This window comes from Clytia hemisphaerica, unplaced genomic scaffold (assembly GCF_902728285.1).
Source record: "Clytia hemisphaerica strain Z4C2 unplaced genomic scaffold, Clytia hemisphaerica genome assembly, whole genome shotgun sequence".
Lineage (NCBI taxonomy): Eukaryota > Metazoa > Cnidaria > Hydrozoa > Leptothecata > Clytiidae > Clytia > Clytia hemisphaerica.
In genome coordinates, this window is record NW_027103463.1 from 277,053 (window position 1) to 302,650 (window position 25,598).

The window sequence follows — 25,598 nt, forward strand, 5'->3', positions numbered from 1 at the left end:
AATTTAGTAGAAATTTCATACTGACAAACAAAGAACTAAATAAACAAAAAAAGTAATCTAAACAAACTATGAACAAAAGTCAACAACTATAAACAATATTTCTTTTAATAATATTTAATATTTTCCAAAAAAATATAAACAGGGATGTAAATAAAGAATAAATATTTCGTCTTTATTACAAATTATGTACTTTTTACTAAAACCAAAAAATAGTGTATTTGACGTGGCATTTGCAGTGATTTTCCCTCAAACAGTAATTCGAACCGCTTGTCACTTCAAGCGAGATCCCAATTCTTTACTTTACCACGGTAAGACTCATCAGAATAAGACGAGAGAACAAAGCACTATGGCTTATACTATGTTTAAACCATGGAGCTTGTTAAATATTTCCCGCTTTCCAAAAGGGAAATATTTATTAAAACGGGCTTTCTCCATAATTTCCCGTGTCAAAACGCCTTCCGTACGCCCTGACTGACGCCCGTTTTTATTTTCACAGCGAAAAATGCATCCAGTGAATTATAAGTAATGCATCATGATTCAAGTCGACTGATAAACTATATATATAATATATGTTACAAGTTCCTTACGGATTCTCAAGCCCAGTTATAATAAAACTATTACATGTTAGTAGCAGACCCGACTGGCTATTGTTATGTAGCAGGTTGAAACATGAGTATTTGCTGCTAGAAAGATGCAGTTTGTTTTCAAGTTAAAATCTTTAAAATAAATCAAACTGTGTGGGTTTCTTTACTTCCAAACAACCTACCAATAGTTTTGGAACACTCCATAATAAAGGGAGATGGCTGTTCTTGTGGATTGACTTTCTGGTTACCCCATATAAACACGATGTGACATGAAAGTGAAGAGACTTGTTGGTTTTTTGATTTGTTGGTTTTTGTTTGATTTCTTGACTCATATATCTCATGGCAAATGGGATAGCAAATGACTTTTCATGTATTGCTTGGCTTTACATATGATACATCTAACTTTGAACCCTCCAGAATGTTGAAAAAAGCATTTATGAGATAAGTGTAATTTTCATGGAAATTTTTAATCGACAGATTTGACTTGGCGTCAGTTTTGTTTGGTTGATAAATCTTTAGCTTTACCATGACCGTGGGATGATTTTCAATAAACTTTTGTTGTTATACACAGTTTTGTTTCCTACACATGATGACTCCAGCCATGATTGGTATCAGAATTTTGGAAAAAAAACATCTTACGACGACGAGAAATTGTTGATAGAAATTATATTGACTTATTTTTACAATTTTGGTGGTGTGGGTTTTGTTGTTGTTTACACCGAGGGATCCTGTTAGGGTATCTTGATTGTTGTTTGTTGGAATTGATTACCAAAAAAAAGAGAACCTTTTTTTGATAAATACTTTATTTTTTTCATGAACCGTGTGGATGGTTGACATCTTTCTCTAGTCTTGTAAACCAATGCAGTGTCTGTTTTCAAATCTTGAATTCTCTATACCTACTGAACTGAATTGAAGCTCTGACTAGCTCTGTTTAAAGCTATTTAAATGCTTTAAAACTTTGAGGCATATTCTTTTCTTTGTTGCTATTAAAGATAGATTTTTACTTTGTCCTAATGTAAATTTATTGTAAAGTTTTAGTTTTTGAGTTCAGTTCATCTGCAGTAGTATTTTTTCAGTAATCCTTAAATCTTGTGAATAAAGTAACATTTAACCAGACTTATTGCCCTCATTATATTCAAATTTTTATTTTTTTTAGGACTGATGAGTACATATTTTTAAATACCAAAACAAAGCAAACAACATGCCAGTTCTTTCTGGACAAATATATATGTATACTTTATTATGTGTGCTTTGATTTCTATTTTAATCAACCCTCTCAACTGCTGATCTTTCAACTATCATTTAGGAGTATAGAATGGGCTTTCATAGTACCATTTTCTCTAAGTATTTTTTACCACTTGCGTGGATTAAAATATTATTTTCTCACGATAAAAGCTCACCCTCAATAGGGTGACACGACATTTGTAGAGTTGTTGAACAACTTAAGACTTGGAATTGTAACTTGTAACTCTCACCTTGCTTTCTTTTACTAGGGCTAATTATCCCTTTTTATATATGTCAATAATGACCTTCATTTTTAAGGAAATATTTAGTCGCAATTTTGCGATTCTTGTTTTCTCCTTAAAACGATTGGTTGAAAAGTGTATAAAGTAGCAAATAATCAGATTTTAGCAGGACTTTGTAAGTGCCACACCACTGCAAATGTCACCTCAAAGAACAATTCAAACTAAAGAGTATGTAGAAAACAACAAAAGAATCGAGTTCGACAACCAACATATATCACCAGTCATCATAGATTATCACCATTACCACTGACCACCACATTGACAGGTGTGATCTTGCTTCCTTTTTCCTGATCCAAACTTTCCATCGAAGTTTCTTCACAAGAACTTTCAGCAAAGTTTTTCATATCATAACTACTGCTATTACTGCTATCTGCTGATTTTGAAACCCCTTGCGGCAGTTTGTAAGTTTTGTATGCAGCAAATATAAAAACAAATGAAAGAAACTTGGTAATAACACCAAGTAAGAATATATAGTATCTGAAGTTTTCGTTTTTGTATTCTAAACAGCTCGTCGTTTCACCCGTACATTCGTCTTTATGCCATAATTTACAACTTTCATCGATCAATCGTCCGAACATTGTTGGAGCAGGTATGAAGCCAAGGAAACGAACGAAAATTTGTTGGAAACCCATGGCAAACGAACCTTGGCCTTCTGGAACAACCCTGCAATGAAAACAGAGAAATTGATATAAAACAGTCAAACAGAGGTTCTGTTCAAAAAAGAGCTCCTTAAATTTGACCTGATAGGATTAATAATAGAGTTATACATGTTATACAGATTTTTAAATATCAGGCCAAATTGGCACAAGCCTTTCTCGCTTCTGATGTTATTTTAAGTACCTTTGCAACTATATTTTGGCAAATCGACTACTAGTATTTCTTTCACTGAAACCAAGACTTTATGATGAATATATCATGGATACGCATATTTCAAAGCGCTTACCTCAGTGTAGCCATCAACATCGGTACATTATTCATGAAGGTGAAGAACATCATCAGAAATGCACAAACGAAAAACAATGGAAACAAATTGCATTCAGGAGTACATCTTCCATCCTTCACCAGACTGGCGACGCATGAGCAGTTCTGAAAATGCTGGAAATGAAAGAAAATGTGTATACATTTCTTGGAATAATCTTAATAACTTTTTCGGTAGTTTCTTTTCACTTATTTGATTAAGATACCTAAACCAATGCAAGACATTGGTTATAAAATTTAGGAATTAAGAAACTTGTATAGACAAACTTTGTCTGTGAGAAGGCTGCCAGAAAAGATGGGATGAACCATTTTTACCTTTTCTCCGTCAATGGTGACAGTGTGATTATTAGAGCATCCAGCGTGGCAAGGTGAAAAATATGTCTGTTGGTCGACCACTGAACAAACTGGTTTATAATATCTTATGGAACATTGACAATATTCATTGCACCCTGATTGTAAAGATATCGTTGACCTGAAAATATGAACAGAAGACCCATGTCATTTTTATCAAAGCTGACAGATATTTACATTGGTGTAACTTTAATCAATAAGGAAACGACAACGATTTATTCTAGACTTTGGATTTACTATCTGAGAAATTTCTCACTGAACGATGAACAATAAATAAATCTGTTCCACTTACGAATTAGCATAGGGTAGGTCACCACCCACCACTTCACGCCCTTTACAACCTATCAGGGTGGACGCCACACATACTGCTGCAACAAACGCCATCATGCTAGCCGCCCGAAGGATTTGTTTACAATTCCATTTGTAACGATTGATGAGAAATCCGCCCAAAAACATACCACCAGCAGCACCTGAGCATAGATGAAAATGGGTTACGTATAGAAAGGAAACGCATAGAATATACGAAAATTAAGTAGTAAAAGAGAACGAATTTATAATCTACAAATTGAAATCTCGCCAAGTCACATGTCACAACTCTAAAACAAACGAAATGCGAAAAATTAGTGTGATTGAAAAGAAGTTAGAGGTTGTAGTCAAATTATGGAAGTTATGGATCAAGCATGGTCAGAATCTAGTCTTCAGTTGAAAAAGTAGAACAATGTTCTTACCAGGTATGATAATGACACCTGAATAAAGCGATGAAGATCCCGAAGTCACGTGAAATTGTGTTTCAACAAACTTTGAAAAGAAAGTTGAAAATCCACCAATGGCTAAACTCTCGGTTGCACTCGCCAGACAGATACACACAAATGGAATATTTTTGAGCAGCGATTTCGTTGCAGGCCAAACAGACTTGAAATTGTGATTCAAGTTCTTGTCTTCTTCAATTGTGTCTTCAAGTTCACTTTTTGCTTGTTTGACTTTCTCAGCGTTGGGGAAGAGTTTTGGGAATCCCAGCATTGGAGCAGCAGGGAGAAGCATGATGACAGCACCAACAAGGTAACCAATCCACCAAGCACCAACCCAATTCCTATCTTCAGGTGTCAAGTTTGAGTTCGCCGGCTAAATTATGAAGTTAATTCATGTTAGCATTTTTTTATAACTTAAAATTGTTAGATTCACTTTCCCACAAAGGATATGAGCAGCAATTCAAATAAAGTTTTATCACATGCTTTCAAAAATCTTAATTACATCGTAAAGGTTTAAACTGACATTGACGATGTGAAACCACTTAATATTACAGAGATCAATAGAGAAAGATTTTTACCTGTTCCAGATCCACCCATGTGTTCAAGATAGGAAGACCAATGATGAAACCTAGGGCTGGTCCCAGAGCTGCGCATGCGTAAAAGATGCCCGTATATAAAGCATTCTGTCCACGGTGGGTGATTTCGTCCAAATGTGATGGTCCCAAAACGTATAACGGAGTTGCTCCGATGCCAATCATTGCGTTACCAGCAAGAAAAATTAAGGTGTAATACCACTCCGCGGAGCCGCCGCAAATCGGTGTATGTGTCGACGTCACTGAAAACCGACAGAAGTCCGTGTCGCGTTCAGTACCTACGTCATAAGTCCCAATAATGTATTTCGGTACGGAAGTCAACACAGCTCCACACGCCATTATGATTAATCCGTAACCAAGGAAACGTGGTTTGTGGCGATGACCAACATAACCAATGAAAACGCAAAATATACCGTACGCCGTATCGTAGACGGTTCCAAATAGCGCCACGTGTGAACTTGAAAAGCCGAATTGTTTCTCAATAGAGGTCAATATAGTAAACGCAACACCGGTGACAACAAGTCCTTGCGCTACACCTGCCACACAAAGAAAAACTAAAAACCATACAGGTTTGTTCATAAATTGTAAGAGTTTGGGTGTCAGTTTGCTCCAACCATAGCGGTAGTGAGGGTTGTTGAACGACGCAGAAGATCCATTCTCAGAAGAAACAACACTTTTCTTGTGGTGGGAAGGCGGAAGGACGGTTTCCTTGACTTGGATGTTCCGCTCATCAACATCAGGACTGTCTTTGCGGTACGCTGGATTCTCCATTCGTTTCGTTCGATACGATGAATGTCGATCAAATTCGAATCGTATCGGGCTTTTCGGCGGAGGTAATCGAGGATCTGTTATATAGAAATCAGACGGTTCGTGTTCGTTGACCAATAACGCTGTGTAGTTCTGCAAAAACAGAAGAGAAACAAGGTTTATAGAAAGTTTGGGAATATAGCAATGCATCGATATTAAATTAACAAAACCTCTTGAAGATTTTTAAGGAGTGTTCAATTTTAACTTGTAAAGCATTCCCTTAACAGTAGCACTCTTACTGAAAGAACAGTCATCTAATCATGAATGGTCATTACACTAGCTTACAAACTTGCTTGGATATTTCTAGCTATTAAGTTCAAAACATTTGTGAATAAAAACTCTACTTCCAATCCCAATATGCAAATTTAGTTTCAACTGTCACCCCATCAATATAACACTCCCATACAAATGAATTATCAATCGTACGAGCCATACATGACAAAAAAAAAACTGATAAAGGAAGTTTTTGATGTAAGTTTTAATAAATGAAAGGGTTTTACATAAGAAATAAGCACTTTATTATCAAAAAGAATCTTAAAGCACAAATCATTCGAATTCCGCAATCCTGTGGTAAATTTGTGCCAAACGAATCAAAAACAAAAAAAAAAATGCTAAAATCTTTCTCTGTATAAACCAAGACTAGAATAAGAAAATGATAACATTTGTAATAACGTTGTAAACTCCGTGGTAAATTCAAACAGCAAAGCAGCAAGACCGTGTTATACTATGTGAGCGGTAATACATTGCTCGAAGTATGTGGTATTAAAAAGAAAAGGGAGATTAATTAATTCGTCATTTTTAATCACATACTAATGCTTTTGTGTCACAAGTTTTATAACTGTCATCATGCTGATAAAAAGAGATGTAAAATACAGAACGAAAGAAAGTGGCAGCTTCGTCTCTCTTTCTGATGTTCGGATGTTGTATTTAACACTTCTACGAAAGGACGGAATTCCATCATGGAGGTTAGACGTAAACAGAAGAGCTTGTGCTGTACATCTTTTCTTACTGATTTCGCAACTCTGAAGTCTACAGAGCACTGTCTTATGGGTCAAAGATTGGGTGAAGGCTTTAAAGATCTAATCAAAAGTAATATACTCCAGGGTCAGTCCTTACATCCAACAAACTACATAATAAAGTGTCATCCCTGTATCATATTCAATATGACATTCCTGTGTCATTTTCAATATGACATCCCCGTGTCATTTTCATTAAAGACACCCCTGTATCATTTTCATTAAGATGGCATCCCTGTGTCATTTTCATTAAGATGACACCCCTATATCATTTTCAGTAAGATGACACCCCTGTATCATTTTCATTAAAGACATCCCTGTGTCATTTTCATTAAGATGGCATCCCTGTGTCATTTTCATTAAGATGGCATCCCTGTGTCATTTTCATTAAGATGACACCCCTATATCATTTTCATTAAGATGACACCCCTATATCATTTTCATTAAGATGATACCCCTGTGTCATTGTCTAATCTTACCTCATATTCTTCAGTGTCTAAAGAAGACATCTTGTATTCAAAATATTATACAATTTCCAAAAATTATCCGAAAATCTTTAAAAAGTCTCGACTAGTAATTTAACAGTACAATCCGATCGAGCCTTCCTTCAAGGATTTCAAATGGATAAATAATCACTGCCCGTCAATTTTGTTTTTGCTTTTCTTTTTCTTTCACCGTAAAAATACTATATTTCCCATGCGTAAACAGGATGCAAACATTTCGTGCCCAAACCCTCTTTAGGTTGAGCCTCCCAACACATCAGAGGTTTAAGACTTATTTTGTTTTCGTGAAAGTTTTAGAGCTTGGTTTCCTAAATAATTCATTTTTTCCATTTACTTTTCTTTTAGTCTTTTTCTTGCTCGCGCTATGCTGGCCTTTTTCCTTTCTTATCTTCGGGTAAATTTCATTGTGAAAAACTTGCTTTATCTTTTTGAACAACAAAAGTACTATTACAGGCTTTCCAAATTAGCCAAATAAGACCTCCCACGAAGCTTTTCAAAGCAACTAAACTTTTGATAAAATTTTCCCTTTTCCGTCAGTTTTTTTACCGAATTAGGACAGGGAATAGGATCAAAGAAGCGAACTTCACTGCGTGACTGTGTCGTTATCTTTGCTGTGTTAGCGTGACTAATTGAGCCGAAAGAAATGGAGAGCGATAAGAATCTTGAAAGTTTGGCTTCCAATGGAATATGGATTTGAAATAAAGAAATAAAAAGCTACTCCAATTAGCTAAGTGAAAATATCATAGAGCAGAAGAGTTCCGACTCCGAAATAACTTTAAATGGCTTGTACAAGGAACTAATTCTCACATTTGAGATTCAACAGAAGGATTTGGTAAATAAGGGTAAAAATCCACGCATTAGAAACTTACTTATTTTTTATGGTGCAACCCATTTCACGACCAAAACAAAATTCAACTTTCACTAAACAACTTTAACTTCTTCAATAGAAATGTCCATTTTCTTCAAATTTAACAACCTCATCGAAAAATTTGGCCATCAAATAACTCAACAAAATCAATATTCCTGATCAAACATCATCGATAAATAAATCCTTCACGTTTTCCCTCCTCTATATCTTTTCAGACAACCTTTCGTATTTTGACTTCTTTTTCACATAAACATTTAAAAACTATTTCAATAAATTATAGAAATTTCTATTTCAATGAAAAATGAAGTTGTCATAGCAACAAGCGGAACGAAAGTTATGAATCGATTGGGAATCGATGTTGCAGACATGACATTTTTTACTCAATTCCCAACTACACGTCTTTTTATAAGAACAAACTACCGGGTGACCCACGAAAAAGTTCAGACGTTTCCCGACGTCTTGAGGCCGTACAAATGTCCCAAAGTGCTTGGAGTTTTGATATTTAGAAAGTAGATATCCTAACTTAAAATTTGAGCTATCACTTTTTAAATTTGACCAACTTGTTCTCTGCTTATGAGCTTTTAAAGTCAAAATTCACTTTACGGAAAGTGTAAAGAACACGTAAAAAAGGGGTATCAAATTTGGTATTTTTAGACGTTTTTGATATACAGTTTTTGAAAAAAATCTATGAAAGCGCCAATTTTTATAAAAACTAGCCTTGTTTTAAACAAAAACTACTTTCAAAGGTGTTTTTATTAATTATTAATGTCATAAAACTGGTTAAATAAGTCAATTTGTAAGTGATTTTCTAATTGATTGCATGAATTTAATACCTCTTTTTTACGTGTTTTTTACACTTTCCGTAAAGTGAATTTTGACTTTAAAAGCTCATAAGCAGAGAACAAGTTGGTCAAATTTAAAAAGTGATAGCTCAAATTTTAAGTTAGGATATCTACTTTCTAAATATCAAAACTCCAAGCACTTTGGGACATTTGTTCGGCCTCAAGACGTCGGGAAACGTCTGAACTTTTTCGTGGGTCACCCGGTATATAAGAACATAAGGCTTCGATGGTCAAAATATTAAGAACAAGTTAAGAATATTTCATGGCTTATAATAGACTATATAACACCCGGTTTCTTAGGTGAATGTTAGGCTTAAAACTCAAAAAATTAAGAACATCCGAAGGCTTCAAAAACTTTGGTTGTACGCGTTTTTGTATACACGTTTTTTTTTTCAAGCTAATCAAGTTTCTAAATCTCAAAGAAACGCTGAGACGGGTGTAATTCTCGGACGGGAGTTTTATACACTATACGCATCCTCTATAACAAAATATATCAGAGGGGGTGCATACAACATAAGAATTTACTGAACCGGCTTTGAAGATTCTATGTAAACGACGCAATTCTCAAAGTTTTTTGACATTCTGACAAAATAACGTATAAACATCAAGTTTCAAACTCGAAACGTCTCTCTATATAAGGAAAAAGCAGAATTCAAGTAATTTGCAAATAAGTTTTCCTAGGGTATCTTTATCACGAAAATTGCCGATGTTTTTTACAAGAGGTTCGATCACATTAAAACTCAGACCCCTGAAAGCTTGCCCATTTTACGCTAAGAGCTACCCCTTTTACGCAACACCATAGTATAAGAAAGCCGCGATTTTCTTATACTATGGTAACACACAATATTTCACAAAAGTATTATTTATTGTAAGACTTTTTTGTCTTAAATGCATTTAATAAAAGAAAGTACTCTGACCAACGAAAAATTCTTGAAAGTCAACTCACCTATGAAAACACCTTCTCTTTCGACTAAAAAGGGCCTATGTTGCTGTATCGCACACAGAGAATATGATGTTATGTGCCCACTAAATATGATGTTTGCTTGGATAAATATTGAGATTTCACGGGATGACTTATAAAAATCCCTGATTTACTTTTATGTTCGATTGATAAAAAGGCCAACTATTGTTAAACGTATCGTCTCACCTTACATTTAGTGAGCGAGTCAAATATCAATTTAAAAGAATATACTTGTCCCATTTCGGGAGGTTTTCAAGCCGCGTCTGAACTCGTACTTATCAGTTAGCTGCTAAATCAAAGAAAGGCAGCAAGATTAGACTGGAGTCGTTTATAATGCATGTAATACTAATAATAAACACAAATAATGATACGGGATTTAGTTTGTATAAACGACTGGAAGAATCCGGTGTTCCAGCCTTATAGATACCGGGCCTAGCTACGCAGAAACTTGCGTAGCGAGAAAACAATTTATTAAGCAACAACAAACTCTCAAAATAAAATCAACTCAAATGAAACATTTTTAACACACAAATCCACACACATTTTATTTTCAAGAATTTTTTTTGAGCGAGAAAAAATTTTAATTGCGATATTGACACTTTTTTTTTGTTTGGAGTTAGTGCACAAAGGTTCCTAGACGACTAAAATTTACTTTTTTGCTTTATTTCTAATTTATGTCTGAATTAGTCGTCTAGCTTGCTAGACTACAGCAAGATATGAAAAGAACGATTTTAAAAATAAAAAAAAACTTTGGAGCAGAAAATAAACAATAACATTTTTTCTCATCCCCATTACTTTTTCAGCACCAGGTCAATGGTAAACTTGTAGGGGTAATCTGAAATCAAATGCCCGAACACATTTTTTCAAAGCAAAAAAGAAAAATTTACTAATCAAGCCAAATTCAGTTTAATAATCTTAAAACAGACCTGTTTTAGAGGATCTAGAAATGCTAAAATTCAAAGCCAACCATGGTGGCGCCTCCTTAGCCAACTTATTGTGGCCCTATCACTTTCAAAAGGGAGCCGCGGCCCCTGGAAATTGCTTTAAGGAAAACAGAACCTTTCGCCACGCCCTAAATGTTCCTGATCCTTTAAAATCACGCTCAGGGTCGATGAAATCACAAAACTTTCAGTCCTTTAAGGCTTAAAAAGAGTCCCGATTTTTTTCCTTTAACAGAACTGCTACCATTGGGTATTACCTTGGGTTATAAGGAGGTTTAACAAGTGGTCTTACAAGTTAGCAAGGCAAAAGGTCACAACAAAACCTTCACATTTTATTTGACGTTTTTTTCCTCTCTACTATTCTTCTTTAGGGGAACCGCCCCATGCCTGCTCTCAAGACGTGTAAAAGGTTGTTAGCAATTACTTGACATCGTGCAGTCAGAAATGAAAAAGGTCAAAACTTTTTTTACTTACCTAAAATCAAAGTAACTTTCAAAAAATCAAAAACGTTTCTCTACAGTTTTAAAGAAATACAAATTTTTACTGAACTGACACTTTTTATCCTTTATTCCTTCGAAAGCAATAACACAAAAAATGACAACAAACTTTTTTTGTTTCGATGAAACAGGAAGCAGTATCGTTGAAATTAAAAATACAACCAAAACATTAATTGCTTGCGTTGTCATTGACGACCATTCAAAAGACATAATGATTTGTATGGATTAGATCATTAAGATTATTCGATAACAAATTGACAAGGGGATTAAATTTCTAAACGTTATACTGTATGAATTCCCTTGAGCACGTCAGTAAAATCAAATTTATCAGTTATGAAACAAGGGGCAAAAAAACCATGAATTGATACAGCAGATAATTTTTTTTCTTAAGAATAACAAGGAATTTTTCTGATCAATTTAAAGGGGTAGGTGACAAAGATTTTTCACGTGATTGGTGAATTTTTCTTCAATAAAAATTCTACTTGATGAAAAGTTGTTTCCGACAAAGTTTAAAGTTTTCTGATAAAACAGTACCATTACCGTTAACTATCCAGAAATCTTCTCAACAATCAAATCACTGATTGGTTGATTTGGCTCAATCATAATTTTGTAATTGAACCAATCGGATCGATTTGATTTTTGAGCGAACTTTTGGATTGTTGACGGTAAGTACTAATAAAACAATACTGCTATCACCGATAAACATCTTTTTCTTTGCCAAAAAGGTTTTTAGTTTTTAGTTGCGACTTCTATGAAAAGAACGAATCAGACAAAAGAACTCCACTGTATAACCGACATTTTGTATTCAAAACATTGTGTGCCCAGAAAGCTTCCCTTCCCCACAAATTTGAAAAAGTTTCAAAATTATTGTAATCATTGAAGGAAGGTATATGGAAGTACCCAGGCATTTTTGATATTGAAAAATGCCCAATCCTTACCCATTTCCCTAAAAATTCTTTTATTCTGCGACTTACCTGAAAAACGTATAAACATCAACTAAATCTTTTTTACCACAACTATTCCATAGCACGTTTTGTTATACATCATCATCTCATCAAGACAAAATAAATAAACAAAGCCAGTCACGTGACAGGGTAAGGTATTTCAGGTATGAGAAACCGATGACGCTGCCGTAATTGACACTCCATTATTATTGATAAACTTGGTAAGGAGGTATAATCAAATTAATAAATGCTCTAATTAAAGAAATTTATCTCAATTCTTTCCTAGTTTCGATAAGGAGTTTCGATATAGTCTTCCGTAAAGCAATAAGGTATGTTGTTCCCCAAAAGGGTTTTCAACCACCCGCCTTAGGATTATCTGTCCAATATCATACCCTGGTCTTCAAATCAAAAACAAAACAAAGCACACCTTGGGAGCAAAAATCCCTGGATATCAGGGATAAATTGGAATGTACTAAAATTGTACTTGATTAAGAAAACTCTATCCAAAGTTATCATTTATTGTACTTAGCTTAGATTTTACAAGATTGGGCTGCTCCAGATTGTCCAGATTGTCCATAGTCTATATCATTATTCTTAAAAAATTAGGGATAACCAAGTGCACCTTGGTTTTCCATAGTGTACTTAGTTTTGTCCTTGATTTGAACACCAGGGTAGGCTTTTAAAAGGCATTACCGTAAGTTGGTCTAATATCGACATCCCTCGTCTAATTTCGACACCCTTCTTTAGAGAAAGGAATAATATGAAAGCTTGAATCATTGATTGAAAAAGGATCATTCCTCTCTGACCACTAAGCAAAGAAAAACAGTTTCGACCTTTCTATAAATTTCAGCTGATAAAAGGGTGTCAGAATTGGAGGAGGGGTGTCGACATTAGACCAAGTTACGGTACTAACGATCTAAAAGAAGAAAAGGTATATTATAAAAGGAATTTCCCTTCTTTGGATGATGGGGAAGGAATAAACCCCACCCCTTCTCTCCTTCACATCTTAAAAGATTTCGGAACACGCGTTAACGTGTTTCAAAAAAAAAAAATCCAAACGTACAGCTTCATTTTGAAGCCATCAATCATTAGCAATACAAACGGTGGCAAACAGGGGTGATACTCTTTTAAGCTGATAAATTTCTTAGTGATAATAGTGGTATTCCTCTAAAAGGAGCTGGACTTATTCGCACTTTTACAGCTAGGTTTTTCTGATATTTCAGATTAAATCAAATACCTTAAGTGGATAAATTTTCGCATGGACCGCAAATTTTGGCCATTTTCGCGAAATTTAATCCACGCAAAAATCTTAAAGACCCTTGATTTGCGAAATTTAATCCACGCGAAATCTTTAAATTCTCGTGTCGCGAAAATTAGTACACGCGAAAATTAATCCACTTAAGGTAAGTATTAAACAACTACTCTCTCATCTGCACTAATTTTGAAAAGTTGCATAATTAGCAGCAATGCAAGGACGACAGATCATTGACAGATATCCCAAACCACAAATATCCTTTTTCTTCAACGCGCTATCCGCCCTGCACATAGTTCACTTTCCGGTGAACTTCAGACGAGTAAAATGTAAAAGTTGTGTAACTAATTCTTATATGCATATAAGTCTGAGAAATAGTCGGTTGAATGGGTGGCCCAGGCACTATTACGCCAACAATGTAAGCTATGTTTATGCCCATAAACGTACATTCAATTGCCGCTAGTGTTCCATAGCGTCAGCCCCCCTGCTGATTGGGGGGGGGAGGGTGGGGTTACACCCTTAATTTTTCCCAAAAGAGGGGGCTGGAAGTACATCACTTTTTTGGGGGACCTATGTACTTGGGGGAGCTAAAATCTTATCACTTAACGTGGGGGCTAAAATAATTCAGCTTAAACCCAGGCTGACACTATGTGTTCCCTACTATCAAAGAAACACCCAGATCCGTAAGAAGGTTGGGTATTTGAAAGGAACCCTGCTTATAGGCTATGCAAGACAACTTAAAAAGGTGTAGATGTCAAATAAGTATAGATTCTTCTAATAAAGACTAGTATTTGAGAAGGCGCTAGGTGTGTTCTGTCTTGCGCAATCTTTCACCAACATCAATTATACCTTGTTCATTAGAAGGATCACGAACAAAGCTTGTGGTCTCAAAAATACCTCCCCTTTTATATCATGTCTAATTATGTTATCATTTATAGTTGCTACAAAAGAACATCCCCCTGGAATGGAAAAAGGTAGCACGCGAAATTTCTGAAAACCATACTACCAGAAAAGGAACTGACAGATTTTTTACGAGACGGTGAAGGCACGCGACATCAGACAACCTTGACAGCAAGTCACACATTCTCATAAAATTAAATGTTTCCGCTTTGACTCCATTAACGTAGACAGTTAAAGAATGCAAAAGCTCATGAGCTCTCTGGTGTACGCTTTTGGAAATCATTTTATAAGAGTTAAATGAGTTTTTTAAATCTATTAACTCTATCAAAAGAAATTATACGTTAGTTCCACAAAAAGTGATCCGTCTGCAAAGAAATTGCCATTTGTCCAAAAACCACTATGCAGAAAAAAAGCAATTGAAACTCACTGATGATTAGAAATTAAACTCCTCAAGCTATATTCAGAAAGCTGAACGACCAGACTTCCTGTTTTCTGAGGAGAAAAATGTACTAGTAGGAAATAATTTTGGCATCCCTTCAGACGCTCTATTGAAAACTTCAAGTGGTCAACAAAAGTCAAAAGTTTAGACTGTAAGTAAAGAAAAGGAACTCCAGTCTATCTATCTATCTATCGAGTACGAGTAGTTTCGAAGAGAGTATCTGTGTTCAATATGAATAGTTTCACTATAAGAGAAAATAGAGTAGTGCCCTCATCAATTAACCTGGCAAAAGTGAAGTTTTCCAACGGAGATGTAATTTTACGGTATTTCTCTCGCTGAGACGACTTTTTAGGCGAGTATTGTGACGCGGTCATGTCTTTTCAAAGTCCTAGCTAGCGAGAACTTGTAAGTTCTACCTTATAAATGTTGGTAAAATGTATCGTTGGTGACCCCATTAAACAACGGGAGAGTTTGTCGGTGCGAGTGAAAATAACTTACATCAGATAAATGATCATCTTCTTCAAAGTCCTCCATGTTGCTTCGGTAACAAGAACCCAACGTCATTGATCCTTCCAATCTTTCTCCATTTTTTATACTTTTTATTCAGCTCTATATGTATGAGGTCGATTTGATGGTTAGAATGATTTATGAGAGGTTTTGTTGACGAAAAACTGAGGAGAACTGAGGTCAACTAAGTTGAAAAGGAATGAAACTTTTGTCAAACCCACATCAGAGATCAAAACTATAAGATTAAAATCGAGAAAAGAAGTTTTCGTCTTAGTTTTATGTCTGCTTGATTTTTATGGGATTTTGACCACAATTTTATTGGGTCGTAGGCAAAAAGTTAAATTTCTTTGCAGAAGCTTAGTCATTCTAAGAATTTAGAGACTCCACAAAGTGAGGTCATAAATTTGAAATATCTCATGAGTAAAAAATCCCAAAAGTTGATGTGGTATAACAATTCCAAAGAAAATGCGAATCCAGAGTAAAAATATCCGTCCCATAGTCCACCAATAGTACAAAAAATCTTCTCATTCCAGAAAACGCTAATGTGTTCAAAGTTCCATGCTTTTAGATTATGTTGAGTAAAACGTTACTATTTATTCGAACTAAAATATTTGACACCCTATTTTCCATACGTTGAGACCACCCCTTCCACCTCATTATATGAAATTTATCCTATGCAAACTACGATAGTGGCGGCTGAAATTCTCAACAACAAATACTCATGGAATAGTGTATAGCAAAATCATCTTGGCTGAATGAAACAACGATATTCACTTAACACATCAAAGAAGTAGATGAAAAGAGTTCGGCCCCGGGGGGGGGGGTACTAGGGTTGGTGAATGAGGGGTATGTGCGGACGGGACCTCCGAAAACCGACCCTTAGAGAGACCAAATTTTAGTGAAAAAGTGACCCTTAGAGAGACTTTTTCGGAAAATTTTCTCTGATTTTCAAAAATTTCCTACCCTTAGTGAGACTTTTTTGTAATTTTTTCTCTCAAAATCAATTTTTTTTTCTAAAAATAGTGATTTTTCCCACGCCCTAAGAGAGACTACTTTGAAATTTCCTGATTTTTGTGACCCTCAGAGAGACTTTGAAAGATGAAAAACCCGACCCTTACCGTCCACACATACCCAGCATCTATTTTTGCCTAAGTACCCCCCCCCCGGATGTTCGGCCCACAATTTGAAAAACCATTTTTAGAAAGAAAGAATCATTTAGCCATTTTTAGACAAGCGAAAAAGAGACTTCCTATATCCATAAGCATTTCACGCACATAAAATTTCTCCAGTTATCAATATTCATTAACCAAACAAATAAACAATTCCAACCAAAAAATCGTTACTCACAAACAACAACATCCCCATTTTCAATTGGTGGTAAACAAAAAGTGACGAAGTTGACCTTTCAAAGAATAATTTATCATTTTCAAGAAAATTGATGAACTTCACACTCCAAACTCCCACGGATTTGACCAGCTATGGCGAAGTTCCATTGCTTGGTAAGTGTTCACCAAATAAGTCGCACTGTGGGCACCATCTGAGAGGTTTTCAAATACGTGAGAAGCGAACTGGATATTTAAAGGATTTATCCTCACCTCATCTTACCCTCAACAAAAAGTTGTTCGAGTTTGAGAGCGAGAAAAAAAAGGTTTTTAGACACTATTAGTAAGGCTTTGAATAAGGGATTAATTGAAGAGGCTAGATGATGGTGTAGAGCGAAAGTAAACCACGACATCAACAAACCAATCGGTTTTGGATTATTTGGAGAGTGAAACGATTGCTCAATTCTGTGATTGATTGATGTGATTTATTTGGATGAGGTCAGGTCAAAGAAATTATTTTCCGTTCATAATAAGCAATTCTTAGAGGTATTATATAAAAATGATTCAGCTAAAAATCACAAAAAAAAAGTCGATAATCTTCTCAAATATAAAAGCAAAAAAACACCTTGAGTGCAGTCAGAGCATTCTTTTTTTCGACCAATCAGCCGCAAATTGCAAAAAAGACCAATAATCCTTTTCGAATATGAAAGTGAAAATACACCTTCAGTGCATAGACTTAGATTTACTTAACTTTCCATTCATGCTATCAAGGAAGAAGGGGAATCTCAAAAATGAACAGCAACAGCTCTGTGAGGAAGCCTTTTTCACTAGAATATCCAGGTTCCACAATTCCTTGTCTCATCCAACCAACCAGTATAGAAAAATGTTCATCAGAAAGGGCAACAGTAACAACGAGTGGAAAATATATCAATTGTTTTTATGATTCAACGTCACGATAGCAACGTTCGAAAATGTATCCATGACTGAAATCCTAATCAGTTACAAATTAGCTCTTAATTGAAACATTATCAAATGAAGCCTTAGAGAAAATCCAAACATCACAAATTCCATGTGATTCATCCACACTGAGCTTCATGTAGAAGAAGACTCGACGACCACCACGATAAAGGCTTTTGTCTCATATTGACATTCCCTTCAGAAGTGACGACTCTCTTATTTCGACACCATTACATAAAATATTCCAACTAAAACTTTCTTAATCAACGCAAGTTAAAATTCCACTTGTTGCACTTAAACCTTTCTTAGACGTTTAAAATCTCAACGTGGATTTGAATTCTCTCCTCCCCATTTCAATACTAAAAACAAATAAAGAGATCAAGGGAACCATGAGGCTTGATGTCAGATTTAGAAAAAACAACTCATCCACTAGTAATCCGCTATAGCATAATTAGATTGAGGCCTAATTACACACAATGTCAATAATCTTGATGGATAAAGAAAGTGGGCGGTGCACCCTTGGGCGATGACAGAAGAGATTTAAACAGCTCTTGCTCTTCACAAAGAGAGAACGGTGATTAATGTAACAACATTAGGCTTCCGACACATTATGACAACAACAACACTACAATTTCATTTTGGGAACACTTATATATGCGCCACAACTACCTATTCTATAGGATGGAATCCTAAAGCTCGTTAAATCAAATTACTTCCTCTTTTCATTCAACGAATAGCGGTTTCCAGCCAAAGACAAAAATAGGATAGATTTTCAGTAGAGTGTCACTCTCCCTTTACTTGCGTACTCTCTGAAAAATGCTTCCCAAGCAAGAGGGCGTTAGAAATGCCTATTCCGTCAGTTCTAATTGAGCCAAAATGCTAATACAACGGTACATCCCTGATTCCCTAACTAAATACCACTGATACGTTCAGAAAAAACTTTGATATGTGAAAACTAGCTAGATTAAAACAATTGTTTATCATTTGTATAAATTAGCATGCTTCGAAGACTGAACAAACGAAACGCTTTAAAATTGGATCACAGAATGAAATTCTGTCTATATTATTTCAAAATAAACTCTGCTAACCTCTTGGGTTTGATCCTCAAACACAGACACCCTGTTGAAAGCAAAATTCAAACAACTAAACCAAAACATAGACCAGATTAAATAATAAATAAATTTCCAAAATTTCCAGATAAAAAATAACAATATGCAGATCAGAATCTTCAAACACACGCAGAAGCATCACACATGAAAAAAAAATGGCAAAGAAAAAACGGACAGCTTTCAATGACAGAAGACCTCAGCACGTTAATAAAAATAACAGTTTAAAAAGAGCCTTGAAAAAAGAATTCCTTAAACTTTAACCCGCAGCAGGTTTTTGTAAGTTGATCCTCTCAAACACTGACAAATCCTTCAGAAATCACACAAAGATTTAATCCCTAGATTATGCAGGACGATCAATTTGCGTGTTAATTAATCTCTAAAATCCATTAATTATAGTCCATCAATTTTCTGCGTGAATTCACAGTTTGAGAAACCACAGGACCGCTTCTAGCGTAAAAATATTTGCATCTCGAGGGAATCGGGAACCGGGAGTTCTCTGCGTTTTGTTCCGGTAACAGCGGTACTGTGCTTTTGAGGACTACCGCTTAACGGAAAATGTAAGGTATGATCAAACACCGTCCACCGCCTTTGATACGTATCAAGTGAAGACTTTAATCGAGCTTTTCATTTTAATATTACATATATGATTCTACATGGACGACTTTTTGAAAACAGTTTGTATATCGTATGAATTTACATAAGTCAACTTCAAGCCTCATTCTTTATATAAAAATGTAGCCTGCAAACGATCGGAAATATTGTATTTAACAGTGCCTACAGCTATAAACGATCTTTCTAATGTACTCACTCCTTCAGTGTAACATCTATTACATCCATAGTTCTCCTTGAAGGCATTTAAAACCAGCTTCTTTCCTCAAAGTTATACTCTTCCTCCAATAGTAAGAACTAGAATTTCCGAAAATGATTGCAGTTTCTATGAGATTTTTTGTTAAAAATGCGACAGATTTTGGTTGTATTGCATATAATTACAACTTAAACAGTTCTTTAACGTGCTGACACATACATGAGCAGAATATCCATACAACTTTCTTAATATTTCAAACAATATCTATCATAAGGCTGAAAGCACATTCAAAAGATCAATGATCGATTTAAAATTCTCCCTTACATCTACATATCATTTATACGGAGAGCAAAACTTCATGATTCTTCCGAATTTCAATTTTATTCACGTCTTTCTTATCGACATAGAAAATTGAACAGACAAGCTATTTGACATGATGATGGCGCGACTGTCAATCTTGATTCTCTTATCAAGGGAAAATTGAATTGTCGTTCGTTTATCGGTCAGATTATTATCAGGTCCACTGATTCGTTCACAGAGAAGAGATTTTTTATCAGTTCAATTTATCGATCTCTTTAGCGAGCAGGCAGAATTGCAAAACTATCTACATTATCGGGGAAAAAATGTCAGAGTTTTATTTAGTCGGGTTTTTTTTTTTCGTCTCACCTAGAGGCATTTTCGTCACTTTCCCCCAACCAAAAGTTCAAATTCGTCACTTTTCCCCGACGAAATTTACAATTTAGTCACTTTCACCCAACTAAATTGTCCAAATGAAATGGTTTCCTTCACTAGCTTTGAAAAGATCTTGTAATTCGACGTTTAAAGCACTAATTTCGGTTAATAAAGGTGTAAAAATTTAGATTTTAATTTTGGTTGGGGTTTAAAAAATCGGGTAAAAGTTTTGGACGGGTGATACAATATCGGGGAAAAAATCCATCGGGCGAATATTTCGTCACCCCCTCAAAATTTTCGTCACTTCCCCCGACATTTTTTTCCCCGATAAGGTATCAATTTTCAAAGCGTCCGCTGTATTTGAGAGTTAGTTTGCTGTATTTTGATAGAATTTTATGCTCATTTTTTTATTTGATACATGAATTTGAGCTTTTTGTGTCTTCTTATTTTCTATTTCGAATTTTCGAGATTTTATAGGTGAAATTCTATAATGAAGATTTTTGGTCAGGCAGAAGAATTTTCGAGTTTCAAGTTTTTGCTGCCTTTTTAGGAGATTTTATAGGTGAAATCAAATCCTTGGAAAAACTACCAAAATGAAATTTTTTGGAATTTCAGGGTCGGTCGGGCCCGTAAAACAGTCAACTAATCAAATGAGGTCTTGCCTTAGTATATTTTTAGTTTGTTTTATCGTCGCTAAAGCAAAAGAATTATTTTTGAAACATTCTGAGACAGTGTTGTGAAACCTTTGAAAAGTTCAATTCTAAGATTTTGAGCTAACATTGAAACCCTTTACTTGACTTGAGACTGTAATTTTGCAACATTGAAGTATTCTTAAAGTTGAGTATGGCAAAATGTGAAGTGGGCCTAAAATTCATTGTAATTGCGATCGGGGTTGAGGAAAAGGGACGACAGTTAATTTTCAAGGTTGGTTGATTTAAAAAGTCATACTATTCGTAATGACTTGTACGGATGGCACATCCTACAAAAAATCCTATTTACAACAGGTGTAAATGTGAAGCTCAGCGTACGGTCCATATTGACCACATGATCCATGACACTTGATTTGAGAATTACCGAATGTCATTGCTTTGATGTATCGATTATCAGCCGAGTATGTTCGGATAGCATTGATGTAGCCGCCTCTTGCCACAAACCCAGGAGGACAAGAGCCACTTCTGAAGATGCAATAACTTCCAGCAGGCCATGTGGACGGTTTGGAAACCTCAGATGATAGTCTGTTGATCTGTTGGTTTTGCTGGGAAATTTTGTTTTGGAAGACGTTGGCTTGATTTTGAAGTGATGATTTGAAGGATAATTCGAGTTGTGTTTTCATTTGTTGTGAATCTTGTTTGAATTTGTTTTCCAACTCATTGATCTTCTTCTGGAAATCGTTTCGAATGTCAGCATTGAGGACCACCAGTTGACTTTGAAAAGAAGACAAATTCTTTTTGAGTTCAGAGATCGCCTGATGTTCATCATCAAAAATGTCCCACACTTCAGCCAATGCTTGATTCATCTTTGTGGATAATTTCCCTAATTTGATTTTCCAGCTTGTAGCATCTGTTGTGTTGCTTCCTTGTTGGATTTTCTTGTTAAAGTCTTGTTGCTCTTCTCCAATCTTTTCTTTCAGTTGATCGAACTTGGCGTTGACAGCACCTTGCAAATCGTTGACATCGTGACAAGTTACAACGACGAAAACGCAAACAGCGAGAAAAACGTGTAACGTATTCATCGCAAGAAGTTAAAAGTAACTGTTGCTCAAAAGTGAGAAATCTTTATTAAAATCCACGAATTTAAATGCAATTTTAAGACCAAACGAAGGAGAGTTAAGTTCACCAAATGACGATTTGAATTTCAACATTACGCAAATCAGCTCTCCTAACCCGAATTATTTTTGCTTCATTTCGAAAAAAAGGCTGGATCAAAAACAAGTATTATAAATATTAGCTTGAAAGAAGTTTAGACAGCCTGCTTTGAAAGTTGGTCAGCTTTATAGTATCAGCAAACATTAACCACGAGCTTTCAGCAATTGTCTATGGAAACGCGTGCGCGAATTAAGCGAATGGCTATCGAAAGAACTGGTAAAAATAAAGGTCAGCTTCTGATAAATCACCATCCTATTGAAGAAGCTAGTATGTATTCCAATAAGAGCCTCTATATTGCAATTCCATACTTAACTTTTACCTAATATGCACCTATGCTGTCAAGAATACAAGAACAAGAATACGCTTTTTTTATAAGAATGGTGTAAATCTATTTCATCATGGATAAAATCATCCTAAAAATATTCTTACAACATTCTTAAGTTAGGGTTGAAAATCAACCAAAATTTAACAAAGAAATACACACCTGAAGCAGAAAATGGCATTTTTGTGAAAATTTTGAGCCTCACTGGGGAAAACTGGCAATTTATATAGATTTTGTTGCCTAATTCCACACGATGGCAATATCCTTACGATATTCTTAATTTATTTTCACCATGGCCATTCTTATGAAGTGTATTCTTATATAAAAAAAGCGTGTATCGACTTGCCTTCTCATTATCAATGTAGACTATTTACTGACGTTATAGTAGAGGGCCAAACCTTGGAATCCGCGACAACTTTTTTAGGACGCAACCACATGAATTCCATTCGAAAGTTGGATGTATTTGAAGACATTTTCGCGAGGGGGGTCCGCTGCTAAGGCCTGGCAAAATTTTTTAGGGCCCAAATTGGGAAATTGGCCCCGTAAAAAATTGACGTTAAGGGCGATGTTCGAAAAACACGGGTTATTATATATCGTTGGAACGGAAATCTTTCGCTGATCAAGAATCGATTCACAACTATGGCCTGAAAATGAACGTATCTCGAGCTATGACTCTATTTGTGAGGATAGGTAAATTATCTGCTTGAAAAGAATTGACGTCAAAACAGAGAAATTCTTAATTGTCTCTCGCCCAGATAAGGTAGCTTTACTCAAAAGACAGAGCTTGCTATTGCTTTTGATTTCTAAAGAAAAGAAGCCCATGCATTGTATTGCAATGGCATTGCTTCTTTTAAACGGCTGCATCGATTCTCAAAGCTCAAGAAGTTTTCTGAAAAAAGCTCTCATTTCTTTGGTGAAATCATTTTCTATGAGATGGACGGTGTTCCGAAAGACACTGACGTTCATCTTTGTGTAATATGCAATGAATTGTGCACTGAGAAACAAAAAAAACCTTCAGAAGAAACGTGGAAATCTTTTGAAGAGACTGCAAAACTCTGGCAAGATGTTGAGAGTGAGTATAGCGAGGTTCACGACAAAATAAATTGGGAAAGCGGTGCGATAAGGTGGTTTTGGGCATAAAAACTGCAAGTTGTCTTTGATGAACAGAAAGTCGTTTGAAAAAGCAAGCCGCAGACTAGAAAACTTGCAAAATAAACAAAATGAAGAGCCACCACCAGTTCGTCGTAGAAGAAGAAAGAAATACAACTTTGAACCACGAGACACAAGAAAGAGTAATGGCGTAATCCATAGATCAGATGTGTGTATTTGGTGTGGCAAAGGTAAGTGTTTTTGCATTATTATACGAGAACTATGATGGATAAATACTCTAAAACATCTCCCGGCTTATGAATCTTAAGGGAGGCATATTTGTTGAGATTCGCAAAAACTTTGTAAAATGTTTTTCGTTTACAGGTCATGACCCCAAGCATAAAAGGGTTTTACAACTGATGGACACGCCCGAAATGTGGGACCGATTTAAAAATTGTATTGCACTGGATAAGGTAAAAGCAGTTATTACATACGATAAAGTTATGAAATGTTCTTGTTACAATTCAGCAATTAAGTATAGTAATAATAGATCAACAGATTCTCAAGCATCCCTGTGATGAAACTTAAGATTTGGAAAAATACCGACCAATCCCAATTATCAGTATAATCTCTGATCCAGTATTTCTTTAGTATTTTTTTTTCTCAGGATACCACCGTATAACCGATTATTGTCTACCAATATTCAACGTCAATGGTACCATACGCAAATGCCAAAAATCCAAATTAGTTGACATGTTGAAGTTTGTCGAAATAAAACCCACTTATTACACCGCCATCATAGACATGGGATTCATTTGGAGGCTAGCTATTCCTAATAACGATGAACGAGATAAAGGTGATGGTGCTGTATACACATGGTAAATGTTTTTTTACAGTATAGTATCTCACTACTTGTTTTCTCTCATTTACTAACCATAGTACAATAAAAAAATAATCTGATTGACCCAGTTTCACCTTGGGTTTCTTTTTTCTAGGTCTGACTACGCGAAAAGAATCTTTAACTTAATCAATTTGCGACGTCAGAACGCCAGAACAATAATTTGCGTGAACGATTATTATGGCTCAGATATCATCAATACCAAAGATGGAGAGCATGATAAAAGGAAAAATTTCATAGGAGGAGAAGCACCAAATGTTTTCATCTCGGCTTCGAAGAACCTTCCTCTGAAAAATGAGCTCCAGAAATTTTTCAAAAACAAGGCAAACAAGACAAGACTTCAGCAATTTATCAAATCTCAATTCAAAGAGCATCTGATCAATACTGAAAAGAGGTTCTTTTACAGCACAAGAAGCGAATGCTGTGAAATTACAAAAGGTGGCGAGGTAAGTGTAGTTAAGAAATTATTGTTAGAGAGGGAAAGACAGAGGGAGAAAGAGAGCGTGTGTGTGTGTTTAAAAGAGGAAAAAATGAAAGATTTATATTTTTCTTGGTTTACAGACACGAACTCCAGATTTCGAATGTACGCGCGTGGAAGCGGATGTTATAATGTTTTTCATATATTCTCAAATTCGCAAATCTTCTTCTGATATAACGGTGGTAATCGATGCAGAGGACACGGATGTTATTGTTGCAAGCTCTTATGTATCGAACATCTTGCCAGGTACCCTTGGAATCATACGGAAGAAAGCAATCTTCGATGCAAAATGCTTAACTACTCCTGAAATGTCAAAAGTTATAATTCGATTTCATGTGATGACTGGTTGTGATTCAATTTCGAGCTTTTTCGGAAAAGGTAGGTATAGAATGTTTTGTCGTTTATGAGAGACATGGTTAAAATAAGTTTCAAAGCCTAAATTGCGAGTAAAAGGTAATAGGTTGAATAGTGCATAGAAATTTCGATTTTTGTAATAATTTATTTTTTTGTAGGGAAAAAAGCAGTTTGGAAAAGAGTCGATGGATGTATCGAAGCAATAAACCACTTGCAAAAAGCAACACCTGATTCACTTGAAAAATTTGTCATCAAGTTTATATACAATGACAAGAAAAGCAACACTTTAAAGGAAATGAGAAAGAACATTTGGCGGAAAACAAAACTTAAGAACAAAAAAACACTTGCGAGAATCGGACCTGAAAAGTCCTCGAATGACCTTCGAACGACAAGAGTCTTGTATCAAATAAAAAACCTAGAATCATTTGCAAACCCTTCAGAAACGGGAACCCCTCTGGATAACGGCTAC

The 25,598-nt window shown here is 35.4% G+C and overlaps 2 protein-coding genes and 1 long non-coding RNA gene across 7 annotated transcripts in view; 1 reads left to right on the forward strand and 2 right to left on the reverse strand.

Annotated features, from left to right (window-relative positions):
• Positions 1–2,195: 2,195 nt before the first annotated feature.
• Positions 2,196–25,598, reverse strand: part of LOC136798280 (solute carrier organic anion transporter family member 4A1-like) — a 36,737-nt gene continuing 13,334 nt past the window's right edge. For 2 of the 5 annotated variants that reach the window (XM_067054863.1, XM_067054864.1), the window contains exons 3-8: positions 4,767–5,681; positions 4,168–4,561; positions 3,732–3,909; positions 3,404–3,560; positions 3,054–3,205; positions 2,196–2,773 (exon numbers count right to left, since the gene is read on the reverse strand). In XM_067054863.1, coding sequence (XP_066910964.1) covers positions 2,335–2,773; positions 3,054–3,205; positions 3,404–3,560; positions 3,732–3,909; positions 4,168–4,561; positions 4,767–5,681 — 2,235 coding nt within the window. In that variant the 3' untranslated portion in view covers positions 2,196–2,334. Of the gene's footprint in view, positions 2,774–3,053; positions 3,206–3,403; positions 3,561–3,731; positions 3,910–4,167; positions 4,562–4,766; positions 5,682–9,763; positions 9,782–11,193; positions 11,282–15,249; positions 15,357–25,598 lie in introns of those variants that run through there. The other 3 variants (XM_067054865.1, XM_067054866.1, XM_067054867.1) reach the window with 3 other exon arrangements.
• On the reverse strand, positions 20,970–22,016 carry LOC136798257 (putative leucine-rich repeat-containing protein DDB_G0290503). Its single transcript, XM_067054837.1, has one exon. The coding sequence runs from the start codon at positions 21,853–21,855 to the stop codon at positions 21,115–21,117; it is 741 nt and encodes a 246-aa protein (XP_066910938.1). The 5' UTR covers positions 21,856–22,016; the 3' UTR covers positions 20,970–21,114.
• LOC136798258 (uncharacterized) lies at positions 24,975–25,555 on the forward strand. The gene is made up of 2 exons (XR_010845371.1): positions 24,975–25,153; positions 25,288–25,555. It is a non-coding gene; the product is annotated as an uncharacterized lncRNA (long non-coding RNA).

Excerpts from the sequence above, each read along its gene's own strand:
- LOC136798257 (XM_067054837.1), bottom strand. The coding sequence starts at position 21,855 with ATGAATACGTTACACGTTTTTCTCGCTGTTTGCGTTTTCGTCGTTGTA.